Source organism: Trachinotus anak, unplaced genomic scaffold (assembly GCF_046630095.1).
Source record: "Trachinotus anak isolate AG129_WGS33_773 ecotype Australia unplaced genomic scaffold, CSIRO_AGI_Tana_v1 ptg000026l, whole genome shotgun sequence".
NCBI lineage: Eukaryota > Metazoa > Chordata > Actinopteri > Carangiformes > Carangidae > Trachinotus > Trachinotus anak.
The window spans coordinates 9,676,993-9,693,781 of NW_027273877.1; the positions used below are offsets into that span (position 1 = coordinate 9,676,993).

The 16,789-nt window shown below is 40.4% G+C and overlaps 1 protein-coding gene across 5 annotated transcripts in view; it reads left to right on the forward strand.

The window, feature by feature from the left end:
• Positions 1 to 16,789, forward strand: part of LOC139609714 (sodium-driven chloride bicarbonate exchanger-like) — a 48,574-nt gene that overhangs the window by 16,516 nt on the left and 15,269 nt on the right. For 4 of the 5 annotated variants that reach the window (XM_071464613.1, XM_071464610.1, XM_071464611.1 and 1 more), the window contains 9 exons: positions 3,666 to 3,747; positions 9,431 to 9,574; positions 9,766 to 9,907; positions 10,184 to 10,344; positions 11,548 to 11,736; positions 13,540 to 13,628; positions 13,968 to 14,125; positions 14,291 to 14,378; positions 16,045 to 16,191. In XM_071464613.1, coding sequence (XP_071320714.1) covers positions 3,666 to 3,747; positions 9,431 to 9,574; positions 9,766 to 9,907; positions 10,184 to 10,344; positions 11,548 to 11,736; positions 13,540 to 13,628; positions 13,968 to 14,125; positions 14,291 to 14,378; positions 16,045 to 16,191 — 1,200 coding nt within the window. The remainder of the gene's footprint in view (positions 1 to 3,665; positions 3,748 to 9,430; positions 9,575 to 9,765; positions 9,908 to 10,183; positions 10,345 to 11,547; positions 11,737 to 13,539; positions 13,629 to 13,967; positions 14,126 to 14,290; positions 14,379 to 16,044; positions 16,192 to 16,789) is intronic. The other variant, XM_071464609.1, reaches the window with a different exon arrangement.

The window sequence follows — 16,789 nt, forward strand, 5'->3', positions numbered from 1 at the left end:
TGTGTGTGTGTTTGCATGTCTATCTGAGTAAGTGTTCTTGCTCTGTTTATGTCCCTGTATACAGTAAGCCCACCATGTCAGCTCTCAGCATCTGCCCACTCACTCCTTTTGATACGGCGGCTTGTCTCTCACATGTTTGTCCATGTGTGTGGACACGCGTGTCTATGTGTGTGAGAGTGTCGTACCACCAGTTGCTTAATCACTCAGGATCAGAGATTGATGGCGAGTGTTAGCCATCTTCAGCTTGATTGTACCACATGCCTCATATAACTTTTATTATCTAATGCTGTTTTTTTTTTTTTTTTTTTTTTTTTTTTTACAGTAGAGAAGCAAGACTTTTACTATTAATTATATTTCAAGAGGTATTTACTGTAGGAAAGAAATGTTTAACTGAAAAGCTGCTGATTCAAATCCGGCTGACTGTCTGAGTAAAGCCGCAGTTTCTCAGTGCCATTAAAGCTCTGTCACGCCAGAAAAGTGGCAAAGTGCTCTCCACTATGTTTCTACAAGGTTGGTGATTACCGATTACCTCCAGCAGGGCTGGTTGGCGAACTGTAGCTGGTGAGCTAATGTGCTAGCAAGCTTGGAGCATACTAGTGCTAGTCAGTCTAGCATTTTGTTCTCAGGATTATGCAGAATTTCATTAAATAAAAATTCACGGCATTGGAGAGGAGTGACAAATCTCTTAGCAGAAGGAACCTGAGACACTTGCTAGTCAACTATCACCCTCTAAAACCCCGGTCGGACTAAGAGGAAGGTGATGAATGAAATAGTCGCCGTGCTTCTTGGTAATTTAACTTATTACATTTTTCATATTTAACTGCCAGGAGACAAATGTACCTGTGGCTGACATTACAACAGAACATTTGCTCTCCTTATGGCTGTGATTTTTTTCTGTGGTGATTTTGAGCAGATTAAAAAAAAAAGAAGAAAAAAGTAAAAAGCAGGATGAGCAGTTCTTTATGTGAAAACAACCACAGGAAGATCAACAGTAGGTCAGCGCAACCTTAATTATATTTGGGGTGTGGATGAAAAATTACTCACATACATCCTCTGAATCACTGACAAGGGAAGGCGATGTTAAAATGACCTACCCTTCCCTAGAGACATAAATCCAGCACAGGCTGTAAACTACCCTCAGTCACATAACAGATGTAGTCAATTCAGCTACAGTATTAACCTGTGTTCCTTATAACACACATTTCCCTTATGGCAAATCTATTCCTATTAGGGGTATTATCACTTGTAAATACAAGCAGTAGTTTATCTCCTAACTTGCCCTTTGACATATAGGCAGTGATAAGTTCTCTCTTATGTGTCAGTATTGTGGTTTTCAAGCCTGCACCCTTAAAGGCCCAGTTTGAAGGATTTAGTGGCATCTAGTGTTGAGGTTGCAGATTGCAACCAACAATACCCCTCCCATCACCCCTCCATCACTAAACCTATAAATGAACCTATAGTTGTCTTCAGGGAGTCTCTATAACCAGTGTCCGGTTTGTCTGTTCTGGGCTACTGTAGAAACATAACGCTTTAACATGGCAGACATTCTTAGCTCTAAGGTAATGAAAACACAATGGTTCTTAGTTTCAGGCCGTCATTCACTTATTAATTTTATAATTAATAATTTTATAATAAATAATTTAAGTTAATTTTGAATTTTCCATTTCTGCCAATTGATCCTCCAAAATCCTTCACATGGTCCTTTAAATGTGTGTTTCTTGTTAAAATACAGGTTCATTAGTTGGTTTCTTTACAGCCTTTACTTTTCCTCCTTTATGTTGTATTCAGCAGACTCAGAGGCTCAGAGCCTCTCTTCTGATTGGCTCACTGACCTGTTGTTACTAGAGCTCTGGGGAGAAGCCTGAGAGAGGAGATGTAAAACTACACTGAGATAGTTTATGGTTCTTAAAACCACAAATATATCTTCTTATGGATATCAAAGCTTCAAATAAAACACAGGGAAAGTTTAAAATATGGGACCTTTAATGTGTAAGTGTCACTGATGTTGCAGCCTGTGAAGCTGGGGCTTCATTTAACAACTTGATATACAGCAGTGCACCTAGTTCTATGACAATACATCCTAATTTATTAGTTGAATATATTTTGTATTCATAAAATTAGTCTGCAAAATAAAATTTAAGTATAGCTGTTAAATAAATATAGTAAAAAGTACAATATTTATCTCTGTAATTTAAGTCCAAGAACCTCAAAACTATTTGAATTGAGTACCTGGGTAAATATACTTGGCACCGATGCTCTATCAATAACTAGCTTGCTTAGAACAATGAGGCTGCTAGTGTGCAAATTAATTGCTGCTGCAACACTAATGACCTAATGCAGGACAGGTACACAGTCAGAGACCCTCAGCAAATTCACAGAGGATGTCTAGAGGGCGGAGAACACGCAAGCTAAATGATGATACTAGTGTCACACACACAGACTGGGGGAGAGAGAGAGACGGTTCGATGCAGAAGAGGAGGGATAGGGTGATGGTGCAAGCATCGCCATGACAACTTTTTGTTCTGCTGTTCATGGCCTGGAGGTATCGGCGTGCCGCTCCCTGGGCAGCCAGGTTTTGAATTTGATAAGAGCATCCACAGGAAGCCATCTCTCCTAGTAAAACTGTCAATATCATTGTCCTCTGGCTTAAATGATCATGACTGGGTGCATGCTGCTTCATGTTACCGCGAAGCCCTCCAGTGTTAATAACTGTTGCTTCTCCAGTGACACAGACTTTGAGTTGATACGTGCTGATTGGAGAGTTATGGGTCCTCTCATAGAGTTGCTATAGCTTCAGGGCATCTGTTAAAAAGGATCAAAAGTGTTCACATGACTGATTGGTGCAGACACATTGGTGTGTAGTGTTGGCTTTTACAGACTCAGAGCTGACACTTTTACTGTGTAGCGGGAATTCTCTGTATGGACGTTTTAATCTTGCAGGGTCGGTCCCAGATGTACATTTCCATCCTGGTGAAAAACAGTTGAAAAACAAGCCAGTGCTTTCATTAAAGATTAAAAAAAAAAGCAGAGTAGGCATTCAAAGACCGGTCCCTCTTTCTTCCCTCTTTGCTATTTACAGCATGAAATAATCAGGGAAGCACTGCGTTGCATCCATTAGCAGCAGCTTTTGTTCCCCACGCTCTACACATCCAGCATGTGCAGTTGCTCCACGTCCCCAGGAATCTGTCTTGTCAGTGGTGTGGGCGGCGGAGCATTTAGATGATTTAAGGCTTACGCACAATGAAGCATTCTTGTTAAAACCATGACTCAAAAAACCCCAAAAAACTGTGTAATCTGCCACACGGCAGATGAGCGTGGCTTTTTTTCAAATTGCGATAAGGTTGCCTTTTGTTGCCATGGCGACAGTCAGTGGAAGTTAGCCTTACAATGCCGAGTTTCTGTGTGTCGTGTATTTATTTCAGGGCACATCCTCCCACTAGGCGGGGAGGAGGTGGGGGTGGGTGGCGGTGGTGGTGTTGAGTGGTGGGGGGGGGGGGCAGTGTACTCTTATGTAACATGTAGGATCTAGATGAAATATGGATTTTGCTCTAGTGAGGACAGAAAGGCCTCCTTAGACAGACATGCACTGTGACGCCTGTCATTACATTGTGTGAATCTATGTGAGAATATTGTTGTTACAACCTCTGTGTGTGTGTCTCCTATAGAGAACTGATGAGGAGGCAGTGGTGGACCGTGGGGGCACACGCTCCATGCTCAACACCAACTTTGAGAAGGAAGAGCTCGAAGGTAAAACCCACAAGTTCCCATTTACATTACAGAGTGGAGAGTGACATGCATTTCACATTTTCACTATGAGGAGAAGGTGCACACTAAATTAAGTAACATTTAGCTAATTTGATTGATGGGATGTTGTCGCATATTCCCCTGTAAAGGAATAGTTGTGTTTGATAGCAGAAAACTTGCCTAACAGCAGAATTACTGACAGCGTCCAGCTTTATAAATAATTACAAATGGATATTTGTTTTTGATGTGAGTCCTGCAGCATCAGAGAGCAAGGGCTTTATTCCCTGCACATCTGTTTTCATCTGCGTTTCATCCATTGTAAAAGAGACAGAGACGACTATTTCTGCATCAACAGAAAAAGCTGTTCCAAAAAGCAGCAACTGGGCTGAGCAAAACCAGAATCCCTCTCTAACCTAGAACATAAGATGATGCATTTATCCAGATTTGTAACAACTTTGTTTGAAAGTTTCAGTGAATACACAAATGCATAGAAAAATATAAAGAATTTGAAAACATAGAGAAAAGAAATTCAAGAATTGCAGATAGATGAAGATAGTGTATATATTAAGTAATAACATCCATATAATCAGTGTAAATGTCCACATAGCTGTTCCAATGCACATGTTACATGTAGCTCTACTCTGTTGTTATTCTGTGAGTATTTGTCCTACATTTGATCTATTATATCATTAATATTCATCTATTTTATTTTATATATTATTGGATTTGAATTCCTTATGTAACAGAGCTAAACAGAATTACATTTTGAAATAAATTCTTATTGACTAAAATACAACCTTGGTTACTGAGGGATAATATCCTGGTCAAACAATTTCTCAACAAGACAAGAAAACTTGTTTTTAAATGTAATGTCTTTATTACTCCAACTAAAATGGACTGAATTATCCAGGTAAGTCAGTAAACGTGCCTCTTGTTGTTTGTGTTATGCTCCAGTACTATAAGTGTCTTAACTGGAGAAACTCTCACTTTCCTGCTCTTACTATTTCTGCTACTATCTCCCCTCCTACATGTACAACCCACAGATGAATGGAGGTTCAGGCACAGTCTCAGTATCAACAACAACAAAACCTTTAAATTAATCGAGCAAATAACAAATTACACTATTGGCATAATTACTTACTGGGTTTTATTATAGTGGTGGTATGAAAAACTTGAATTTTTGAGTTAATTAAAATGTAGATTAGATTATTTTTTTAACATAGAAAAATGTAGTTTTTGAACAGTTTTTTCAGTCGTGAGTAGGCAGTGGTTTCAGGCTGTCTACTGCCCAGCAGTAAGAGAGGTTGCCTGCACATAGCCCCGAGAGCCAAGATCCAGGGCCACTTTTATGGTGAGGGTGGGACAAAAATGTGGAAATAGACAAGGAAAGCTGAACGAAAGTGGGTACAATGATATAAGTCACAGTCCCTCTTCAGAAAATAACTCCAGGAATGCACAGATTCATAATATTTGATGTATAAACCTTAGCGTGGGTTTATTATGGAATTAAGGAGAAAAGTCAAAGACCCATGTAGAGAAAATAACTAAATGTAAAAACAAACTCACATTAGCACAGAAAAGGTTAGAATAGCTTCTAACACTCAGGCAATGTAAAGAATTGGTTCCCCGTCAGTATCTGCTGTATTTTTGTTGCCAGGCAACGTTCACCGTGGCAGCCAGCAGAGATGTCATTCTTTGATTGTGACACTCTGCCGGTGAGATGGGGCTTTCATCTCAAGCACCCTCATATTTGGATGATTGTCGCCATAATAACTAGCTCTCCGTCTAGCGCCGTGGTAACGCTGACGCCGCGTCAGCACCGCGCAGGAGCAGGAGACCCTCTGAAGTCGCCTCCCTCCAAACCTATACTGCTCCCGTCAGCCACGTCAGGCACCTGCTTCCTCATTCTTATACACTCACAAGTTGTTGCTGTTTCTCTTGTGACTCCAGGAGGGTTTTCATTTCTAGTCCTAAATTTCGATTTCTATTTGCTTGCATGTGGTTTGCATTCCAGTTATGACAGATGTAGCAGCATGAATGTATGTTATTGTCAACAAATCACCTGAAAAGACCAAAACCAACACTGAATCTATCCTTCTGACAAGTACTGTCTGTGTATAAAAAGTCTGATATATGTTATTCCTCTGTGCCCTAAAGCTCCATTGCTGTATTGTTGGTGACATGTTCCTGCATTACCAAGAACACAAATACAGTAGTTTATTTCCACTCAATCCCACATTCACCATCCTGCTGCCAGAAATACTCACCACAGTATCAAATGTAGATTCATTCACCACTGAAAGTAGTCCCCAACAAATGCACTATTTCTTCCTGTCTTCCTGTTTGAGTAATGTTAATGCTAAAAAGTATGATCGGCTGTTACTGAGCTTTCTTAAAAGATGATCTATCTATCTATCTATCTATCTATCTATCTATCTATCTATCTATCTATCTATCTATCTATCTATCTATCTATCTAAAATATGGCAGGAAATATTATTGAAAGAAACTGCACAGCCAATCAGACTGCAGCCATTCAGAAATGACTTTTCTAAATGGACATGTAAAGCAGTACATACACGAATACTGGAGAGTATAGGACATTCAAACTCAGCACGTCACACACCACTGCGTGAATTCAAGTCCGGACTCAGTGAGAGCCACGGAGAAGAAAAGAGAAAGACGTTTTATGACATCAGCAGTAGTTCAGGCCTGGAGGAGGAGAGCTATTTTTGTAGAGTCCTCCGCTCACGAGTCTTGACTCATGAACTTTAAAGCTCGACTGCTCCGTCCTTATGTTTTCTGCTACCTTATTGTTTCTGTCTGCTGTAATGTGCCTTTTATTGTGAAATTTCTTCCATGTGCAAAGTCAGACTCTCCTCTTTCCTCTTCGTTCGACATACATAATTTACTCCATGCAATTGCTCCAACGGCAATTTGCTTTGGATGAATGCATCAAGCAGGACAAGCTCGAGCAGAATGAGATACGCCCCCAATATATTTTGACATATAGTTAGTTTTCTCATTTCGTTCTTTAAGACCTCACTTAACCTTTATCCTGGATTTCTGTTGGTAATGGGTACTGAGTCACTCTGCCTTTTCAAACGCTGTCATGTCATTGCACTCTTAGGTGATTCATGTTATGTCTGTGCATTGCTTAAATCTGATTAGTGCGCTATGATGTGATTAGTCATGTCTCCAAGCAACTGAAAACAATTGAAAACATTCGCTTGGGTTATTTCCCCTCTGAGTAAAAGGAGCTGAGAAAACACACTGATTTCTCATGGTAACTAAACAGAATGAGCTAATTTATTAGCTCTCCTATTATCCTTGGGGTCAATTTGACCCCATTCAATGTTTAACGTCTCTAAATAAATGGTTGACATCATTTTTGTGCTTCATACTTAATGACTTTTCCTAATTTAACTGGGTAAACAAAATTATGATTATCAATTATAACATGCAATTTTATGATCTTCAAAAAATGTCCCTCTGCTTTAGGGCCCCAACCTAACAAACCATACCTGTAGTAGTACAAGAAAACATAACACCCACCATTTCTCTTGGTGCTCTGTGTGCTTTCTCTTCATGCTCTCTCTCAATTGAAAATGACCTCTAAGAGAAGGTTTTCTGCCAGGGAAGTTTTGTCACAGCTACCTGACAGTGAAAGTGACAGGAGGAGAATGTGTCTGAGGCAGAGGATGATGTTGAGGAGGACCCTGATTATGAGGCGTCCTCCTCTGCTGAGAATGAGACCCTTAGTGCTGAACCAGCAGAGGTGTTACCTTCCAAAAATGGTCCCACCCCCGACTTCCATGACAGGGTAGGCTAAATGTTGCTGGCCCTATCAGAGTTGCTGTCAGCCATGTCCAAGACTCAATTTTAGGTCATTACTGAGATTTTATGGTGATATGCATATTTTCCATAGTCACTTAACAGGTATTCTGGGTGTATAAGGGGGTGGGTGGGGGATTATTATGAAGGGCTATTTAGGTAGTCAACAAAGAAACATAAAGTACCTGAAAGATAAACTTGGGCAACAATTTTGATTATAATCATTTTCTGGAGGTTTAAATTTGCTGGGGTCAAACTGACCCTGAGGATAAACAACGTTAGTAAATTTGAGGATAACAGGAGGGGCTGAAGGGGTTCCCTGACATTTTTCTGTAGTAGCTTTGAATCAAGGGTGCTGGGGGACTGTTTTTCAGCCATGCACAGCATCAGCAACCCCTCACTGAGAAGGTAGGGCAGGTTTGATGTTGCCTGAGAGGCAAAATCAGAGGCAAAAAAAGTCCGCAAATACTCACTAAACATTTTAACATTTCGTTCCCTTGGAATAATGAGGTCCTATCTGACATTTTTGTCAAATTTACATTTTTACAGACAGTAAATATATATATAGGTACATATTTTTATCCTCTGACAACCTGTTTACATTATGTGAGGTGTTTCTTTAAGTTGCATGCATTTTTGGATCAGTTGCAGTATTTAGAATGCAAAAAAGATGAAGCTCAATATGTCAAAACTGCTCACAATTTTAATCAACTCAGAGATTCTCGCATCAGATTTTGGTGTTTGGACGGTAAGAGGACTCTGTTCAGTCGTGTACAAATCAGCCTGAATCTTGTGGAGAACAAAAAATGATATTGAAAAGTGAAGAGGGCATGCAGGCAGAACAAAACGTATTATTAGCAATGCTCCCTTTGCTGTTGTTTCATTCTGTCTTCATCCTGGTAACAACCGGAAATATCAACAAAGCTTTTTGCCTCTGACAGACCCTGCTTTACAGCTCCCAAGCATCAAATTGCCCGAGGTACTGATCCATTTGGTGTCACATTATGCTGGACGCTGTGGCGCCTCATATGGTGTAAGAGGCAGATAAAGAGAACAGGGTGTCCAATAGTCTTGTCTGTGTCCGGCTACTGAGCCAAGGGCCGGCGGGAAGGAAGCAGTGGTCGGGCAGCTCGGCCGCAATAAAAGAGGGGAAAGTCAACTCGGATTATCTTCACGCTGACCCTCTGGATGCACACTCATTTGTGCACGTACATGCACAGACAAACACATATACAGCAGAGAGAGAGAGTCTTGTGTTCACATTGCACAATATCCTTTATGAACCCCAGTCTCATTATTCATTCTATTGATTTAAGATAAAAAAAACAAAAAAAAAACAAACATAATTATAAGTCATCTAATTTCAAAATTGATTTCAGTATCTCCAAAGAGAACGAGAGCTCCTTATTTAAACACAGGCAGAGGCTGTTATTAAGTAGTGCTTTTCTAGTTCTGCTCCAACTGACCAACTTGTAACCACCTGTTGCTGGGTATTTTGACAGTTTGTTAGTAGCTTATGTGTACAGGAGTACAATATTTACATATACAACATTTCCAACTAATTATTTATTTAGCCACAGACTGTATATAAAACTGGACGTAGACTCCGGGTCTGAAAAGTGAAGCCAATGCTTAAGAGCCTTAAACCTGCATTCTATCTAAAGACCATCGGGGGTGACTCCACTAGCTGCAAAAAGAAGTCTGATTGTACTGAAGTCTATGGGAAAATGTCCCTACTTCTCACTTGATTTATTACCTCAGTAAAGAGTAGAGCTTGTTAGCTTATAGAAACATTGAGATTGAGTTTAGAACACATAAAACTCTAACTTTCTCTCCTCCATGTTGCCTCCAGGTCATCGCACTCTCTACATTGGGGTCCACGTACCCCTGGGCAGGAGGTCACACCGACGTCATCGTCACCATGGACACAGACACAGGAAGAGGTCCAAGGAGAGGGATTCCACGGCTGACGATGGACACGAATCCCCCTCACACAGTAGGTGTCCAAGATGGACTGGAGTAAACTTAAGTTGACTGACATAAGGAATGCAGATGTACATATTTATGGACAAATTCACTAATGAGCATCACAGCATCACTTCCTGTTATTCATATATGTCCCTTTTCCTGTTTTTCCTCCTCCTTTCCTGATCAATGCCCGTCCTCCCGCTGACCTGTTTGCTGCAGCAGACACACCAGCTCAGAGGGTGCAGTTTCTCTTGGGGACAGAGGATGGCGATGAGGAACACATCCCCCACGCCCTTTTCACCGAGCTGGATGAAATCTGTCTCAGGGAGGGCGAGGATGCCGAATGGAAAGAGACAGCCAGGTACACCGCTGCAGTTGCCCACATGGGCCGGGTCTGGCCAGCTGTGGCGTTTTTTCCGCTGTTGCACCTGAGATTTTGATTATGTTTATTACTGCAAGCTTTTATCATGGGGCAATTATTATAGCTCCATCCCTACTAGGATGTGTAAACCTTATCATAACAAAAAAACAAATCATACAAATAATTTCTGGCCTAAATTGATGTGAAAAATTTTGTGCTTCATGCTTGTCAAATAAATGTTTTTGTTCTTTGTTTATCTTTTGTTTCCATGTGCAGGTGGCTTAAGTTTGAGGAGGATGTTGAGGACGGTGGTGAGCGGTGGAGTAAACCATATGTAGCCACGCTGTCTCTACACAGTCTATTCGAGCTTCGCAGCTGCATCATGAATGGAACTGTGATGTTGGACATGAGGGCCAACTCACTGGAGGAGATTGCAGGTAAACGCTCGGGGCTGGAAAGTCTCCCGTTGTGTAGCTCAGTGGTTTAACCGAAAATATAACAGTTTGTGCCACATTCAAGTAAAAGTGATATGTGGAGTTCCTCAAGGCTTTATTCAAAGACCTCTTATTTTTAAAATTACTCTCTCAGACTGTGGGAAACAACAAAATATCTTACCATAATTATGCAGAAAATAAAGCTAGTTTTGTAAGAGTTTTATAACTCTTTCAAACTCAAGATGGATGGTTTTTAAAAATGCTCAAAATCAGTGTTGCAGAAGCACAGATATTTTTATTCCACACATTCTTCCTGGTCAAAATCAAGTGCGTACATCTCCCACAATGCAACTCGACTGCTGACGGTTCAATCTGAGATACTGGTGTGTGCTTGTATGCTACTAACAGCCCGTGTAGCCTCAAGGAGTGATGAGGAGCGGGCTAAGCTAATTTCTTTCTAACTCCACACCCATCTTTTTTTTCACTCTTTACGGTTTACACGGTTATTACGGTTACACACTTTATGCTGTTCTGGTCTTTGCACTGGATTTTGGTGCAGCAAATAACTAACTTTAAAAAACTACTTTTGGTACATTTGTGATTTGACGCTACGTTATAAACTATCAAGGCTTCTCAGATTGTCTGGGACGGTTCTGCTTCCCCAGGATTAAAACTTTTTTGTTCACCATTGTTCACCGTAACCACTAACCCTAACCCTTATTACATTAATCTGAGGTGTTCACACTCCAGTGTCACTAAAAATCCTACAGTATATATTTTAATGCATTTCTTTGGTTTATATCTTTATGTCTTAACGATTAATAATTTTACATCTTATGAAAAGCAGTTTGAATTATGTGAACATTTGCTACAGATAAACTTGCCTTGCTTTTTCAAGATTCATTCATGAAATTACCCTTTCAAACCTTTTTAGCAACATAGGCCAGCTCAACAAGGCTAGCACCATGACATGTCAACAGAAGTCCACCCAGAAATGTGCTTGGCTGACAATCTAAAATGCTTCCTCATTTGACCAGGTTTAGGAAGGAATTAGGGAACTGTGCTTTAGTTTTTGAGGGCAGCAGCAGTGGGTTGTTTTTCATTGAAATAATCAGCTTAGCGTCGCTGGCTGCTACGCGGGGGGACACACTGTTTGAAGAGTGATGTGAAAACCCACATCTGTGTGTTTCTGTTTGTACTCCTCAGACATGGTCCTGGATCAGCACGAAGTGTCGGGCCCTGTAGGTCAGGATGCCAGGAGGAGGATCCGCGAGGCCCTGCTCAAACAGCACCACCACCAAAACCACAAGAAACTGGCCAACCGCATCCCCATTGTACGCTCCTTTGCTGATATAGGCAAGAAGCAGTCTGAGCCTCATTCCATGGACAAGAATGGTGAGGCTGATTGCACTTACAATTAAATTTACACACCCCTATCAATTGCCAATTTTGTACTTTTTCCATTGTGACCATATATGTTGTTGTATGTTAATATATACACTATGTTTTTATGTATAATGTTGTAATCCTTTGCATGATTTTTCCAGTGTGTCCATGTGTGACTTGCTGTTTTACTGCTGTTTGATATCTCATTTTCTCTTGTTTGTGTTTCTCCATGTTTGTGTATGTGTTTGTTCTTGTCTGCTGTGTTTTCCATGTGCGTGTGCTTGCATGTGTGTCTTTCACTTAACCAGTAAATGGCCTCTATTATCAAACCATTAAATCTCCAAAGTGTTTGCCTGAAAAAGCACTCCCCAAGGATGCTTCACCCAAAAAAGCATTTCCCTGTGTGGCATGGCCACAGTGTGTGTGTTGCATGTCCTGTCTGTCTACCCCTCCGTCACCTATAAGCTCCTCCAGGAGCCGTGGCAACATGACCCCAGACATGCCCTTTGGCGAAACCAAGGTCAAACGTCTAAGTGTCCTTCAGGCAGTTGCACAAGGCTACTGTCCCATCTCACAGGACGACACAGAGCAGGAAATTTTCCCAGGCAACAAGGACACCTGAAAAAAATCTAGAGATAGTAGTAGTAATAGTATATAAAGGAACACATTAAAAGAGGAGAGTATTATCATGAGAGGTCAGAAGTGGGTTATGTGCAGTCAAGAAAAGACTAAAAAGAAAACCTCTGAATTCTTAAACTCATACAGCTTTCTCTTTATGCAAAGCTCACAGTCTAAATGTTCTTCTAGCTGCTATTTTTGAGACTTGAAAGCGAGGCAATGAAAAGATGAAGTAGATGGCATTAAGTATGCAGAGTTTTTTTTTTTAATACTTTCAGCATCTTAGAAAAACTTAAGGCAAAAGCTAGTCATGCAGAATTATTTATATGTGAGGCCAAACAGGGCATGTGCAATATTTTCATGATAATGCTCTCTACTTGTCAGTTTCAAGAACGTGTTTAATGACTAAAAACCTTAGGAGATTAGGGAATCATATTGTAAACTCATAACAGTCATCAATTACTAATAGTGGAAGCTAACTCCATAACACAAAACATAATCTCCATTTTGTTGCCTTTGGGATTTAAAGGAATAGTTCAACATTTTGGGAAATACGCTTATACACTTGTAGAGAGTTAGATGAAAAGATTGTTACCATTCTTGTCTGTATGAAAGTGAATAGGCATATTTCCCAAAGAGTCAAACTAGTTCTTTAAAAGCAGTAGTATTGCACTCTCACTGGAAAAACATTTCTTTAGCATTTGCTTTGATTTAGTCAAGCAGCTGCAACTGGTGTATTCACATCACAAGAAATGAATTAAAACTGAAATTTTAAAAGGAGCAATCTTTGACTCTGTTTCAGTAAAACAGAAAAAGCTACTTAAATGAGTCGATACATGTAAATTTCTAATTAAAGTTAAAGATTGCGCCTCACTCAACTTGAATTAGAAAGATCTAGAGTAAGATTTAGCTAAAACAACCACTGCACCACTGATACTTCATCAAATGATATAACTCACACGCTGAAAAAAGGTACAATATTGTGTCTTTTGTCACTGGGTCTGAACCTTTTTGCCAATGAAGGTGCAGCACCTACAACAAAAGTCCACTGCTGTATCCCGTTTTTCAGAGAATGTAACTTTAGCCTGTAGCCACTCACTGGAGACCTTTGTCTTTGTGTGGGAAAGTAGTGTTGTGATAGGCTGAGCCTCTGTGAAACTGACATGCTGTTATGTTTCCTGCTCTGCCTGACAGGCCAAACGGTCTCACCTCAGTCCCAGCCGGCCAACAACGAGGGCAAACAGGACGTCAGCCGAGAAAACAGTGCTGTTGACTTCAGCAAGGTGAGCAGCCAGACCCACCGCTGATCCTGCTGTTTTTCTACGGACACTGATAGCTGGACATAGAACTAGCAACTAATATTTAACCAAGATTGGGTTACGTGTGAAATGGTCACCGTCAGCTTCTTGCCCTGGGAAACTGACTGAAATTTAAATGGAGTAAAGCTTATTTTCTTTTCTTGTGCAGATTGTCAGAATCAGAATCAGCCAATATTTTTAAATTTTAATTTAGATCATTTACTTCTATATATCTACTTCTATATCAATGTTTTAACAAAATACAACATTAATGCTTATATTATGTCCAAAGATTTAGTGTTTTGGATGCTTTGTATCTCACAGATTGACCTCCACTTCATGAAGAAGATCCCTCCTGGTGCTGAGGCATCCAACGTCCTGGTGGGGGAACTGGAATTCTTAGACCGCCCTGTGGTGGCTTTTGTCCGCCTGGCTCCTGCTGTGCTGCTCAATGGCCTGGCTGAGGTTCCCATCACCACCAGGTAATACACCACCTGCTGGAAAAGATCCCTGCTTGTCTTTGCCTCTCTTTTTCTTCTGTATTTCGTGTCATGTCTTGACAGATTAGTTCATAATTCTTCCTTGAATGCTTCATTAGAAAAGGATTTGACTTCTGTCCAAAACCTGTTGTCTTCTGTGTTGAACAGGTTTCTTTTCATCCTGCTTGGCCCTCTGGGAAAAGGTCCCCAGTATCATGAAATTGGCCGGTCTATTGCTACCCTGATGACTGATGAGGTGAGACGTAATGCAAGAACATCAAGGTTAAAATTCTAGCTCTTGTAATGATACAGGCAGGGGTGGAAGAAGTTTTCAGATCTTTTACTGAAATAAAAGTAGTAATCCAACAAGGGAAAGATACTCCATTACAAGTAAAAGTTCTGCATTGAAAATATTACTTAACCCAGATAGCAAAATGAAACCTCAGGCCCACTATACACTCCGGTTCCATGGCCCGAGTCTGGCCCATATACAGTATGATTGTCAGATGCTGCTTCCACATCTGGGTAGATTCCAGCTGTTATCCTCTGGTGTTGACTGACAGCAGGGAGATTTTCAGTGTGTGCACCAGAATTGGTCCAGATGTGGAAGTAGCATCTGGCAAACATACTGTATGGCCTGATGTGTCTTTCTATCTGGGGAGTAAATGCACAGGAGACTCATCAGCAAAATTAACTTAAGTCTTAAGGTGGAACTGATGTGTTAAGCTGTCTAATCTGCAAAAACCTCAATATTATAAGGACATTTTTGTTTGCAATTCAGTACTAAATAATCATTTTACAGTGCGGTAAGAAAATGTTAATCTGTTTTTAATTAAAATTAGCTTGTGTGAAAAAAAAATCTTGAAACAAGGAGGAATTCACCCATGCAAGGTGCTGGCCTGCGCATCGGGAGCAACTTAGTGTTCAGTGTGCCAACTTCAACATGTGGACAGGAGGAGTCGGGGATCGAACCGCTAACCCTCAAGAGTAGTGGACAACAAACTGTACCTCCTCAGCCACACCCACCTGTCATGGCACAAGAAGATGGAAGATGGATTTTCTTAGTTTATATAAGAAAAGTATAATAGGCCATTGTAGCCTAGACTCAACTCCAGACTAAATGAACATTGCATCGTGTTTTAGAGGCTGATCATATGTTTTGTTTGGAAAAATATTAAATCAAACCACCAGTTCCCTGATAAAAAAAACCCCTTTAAAATGTATTGCCTACTGTACATATTTTAAATAGGAAAAGACAATAAAGATATGTTTCCCAAGATGGATATATGTAATCATGTATTTATAGGAGGTTCAAATACTCATAGTTTTATCCCAAACACGGAATAATGAATGTGGGATATTTGTTATGTTTGGCTTTATGGTTGTAGATGGCATTCGGAGAAACCATCCTGTAAAACCAATAACCTTTGGGGATCAGCAGAGTATGACATGAAAATGTGACAGGATTTCCCACAGCGCAGCCATGAGCTAATATTACTGACCATCATCTGAGCCAGATGTTGCCTCTTTTCATCGGCAGCAGTCTTCTGGGATGTATGAAAATAGAAGCGTATGGATGTCTGCCTACTTCATCATATATGGAAATGAAATGTACCCATCACTGAGCAAGAATCATATTCTGTGTTCCCTTTAAATAAACTGTAACAAATAGACTGACATTTCAGAAAACTGAGGCCTGAAAGCACCTTATTCATCTGTAGATTCACTTTGTATGATAATGTCCTGAATATTTATTTTTCATCATGTATAGAGACAGGAATAATCCTTTGCTGGATAAACCCTTTCTCACGCTGGTATTTGAGTTTCCATCTGTAAATCCGTGAAAATGCACTCAGTGATTCAGCGACTATTTAAGCAGTAATTATTTAAATCATCGTCTCTCTCCCTTGTCTCCTCCACAGATTTTCCACGATGTTGCTTACAAAGCCAAAGACAGGAACGACTTGGTGGCAGGCATTGATGAGTTTCTGGACCAGGTGACAGTGTTACCCCCTGGAGAGTGGGACCCCTCCATCAGAATAGAGCCTCCCAAAAATGTGCCCTCTCAGGTAAAGAATAAAAATGACAAAAATGGAGGATGACAGGGTCCGTTGCTGCCACTCAAAAAGCTAAACACATTACATCCCTATTTTGTGGCTGTTTAGAGTTGATATATTACTGTTCTTTCATGATGCGCCTGTGTGTCCCCTCTGCTTGCTGCCTGCTCAGAAAATATTTAAACATCTGCGTTCTCCTCTAATCTCAACTGTGTTGTACTCTGTGCTTTGATGCGGCTCCCCAGGGTTCTGCTCTCAATCCTCGACAAAACATTAGCTATTTTTCCTCCATTAGTTATTTTGGTGTACTCTGAAAAGCGATCCGCCATCTTGTTCGGGAGAGAAATTTTGTTATCTGACAGAAAGCTGCTTCAGATGATTAAAAAAGTTGTGAGTTTGTGTCAGGGCTTGTTTGTCTTTTTGTCTTTGTCATTAGGCTCCTGTGGTGAATTAATGACACACTACTGTGCAGTTACATTGTTATGCATTGTTATGAACTGTGCATCAGAATATATAGTAGATTCATGCATAAGAGATCACTTATGTATCATTAACATCATGTAAGAATTAACATCTGGTGTTTCCAGTTTTACCAAGTGGAGATTTAAAG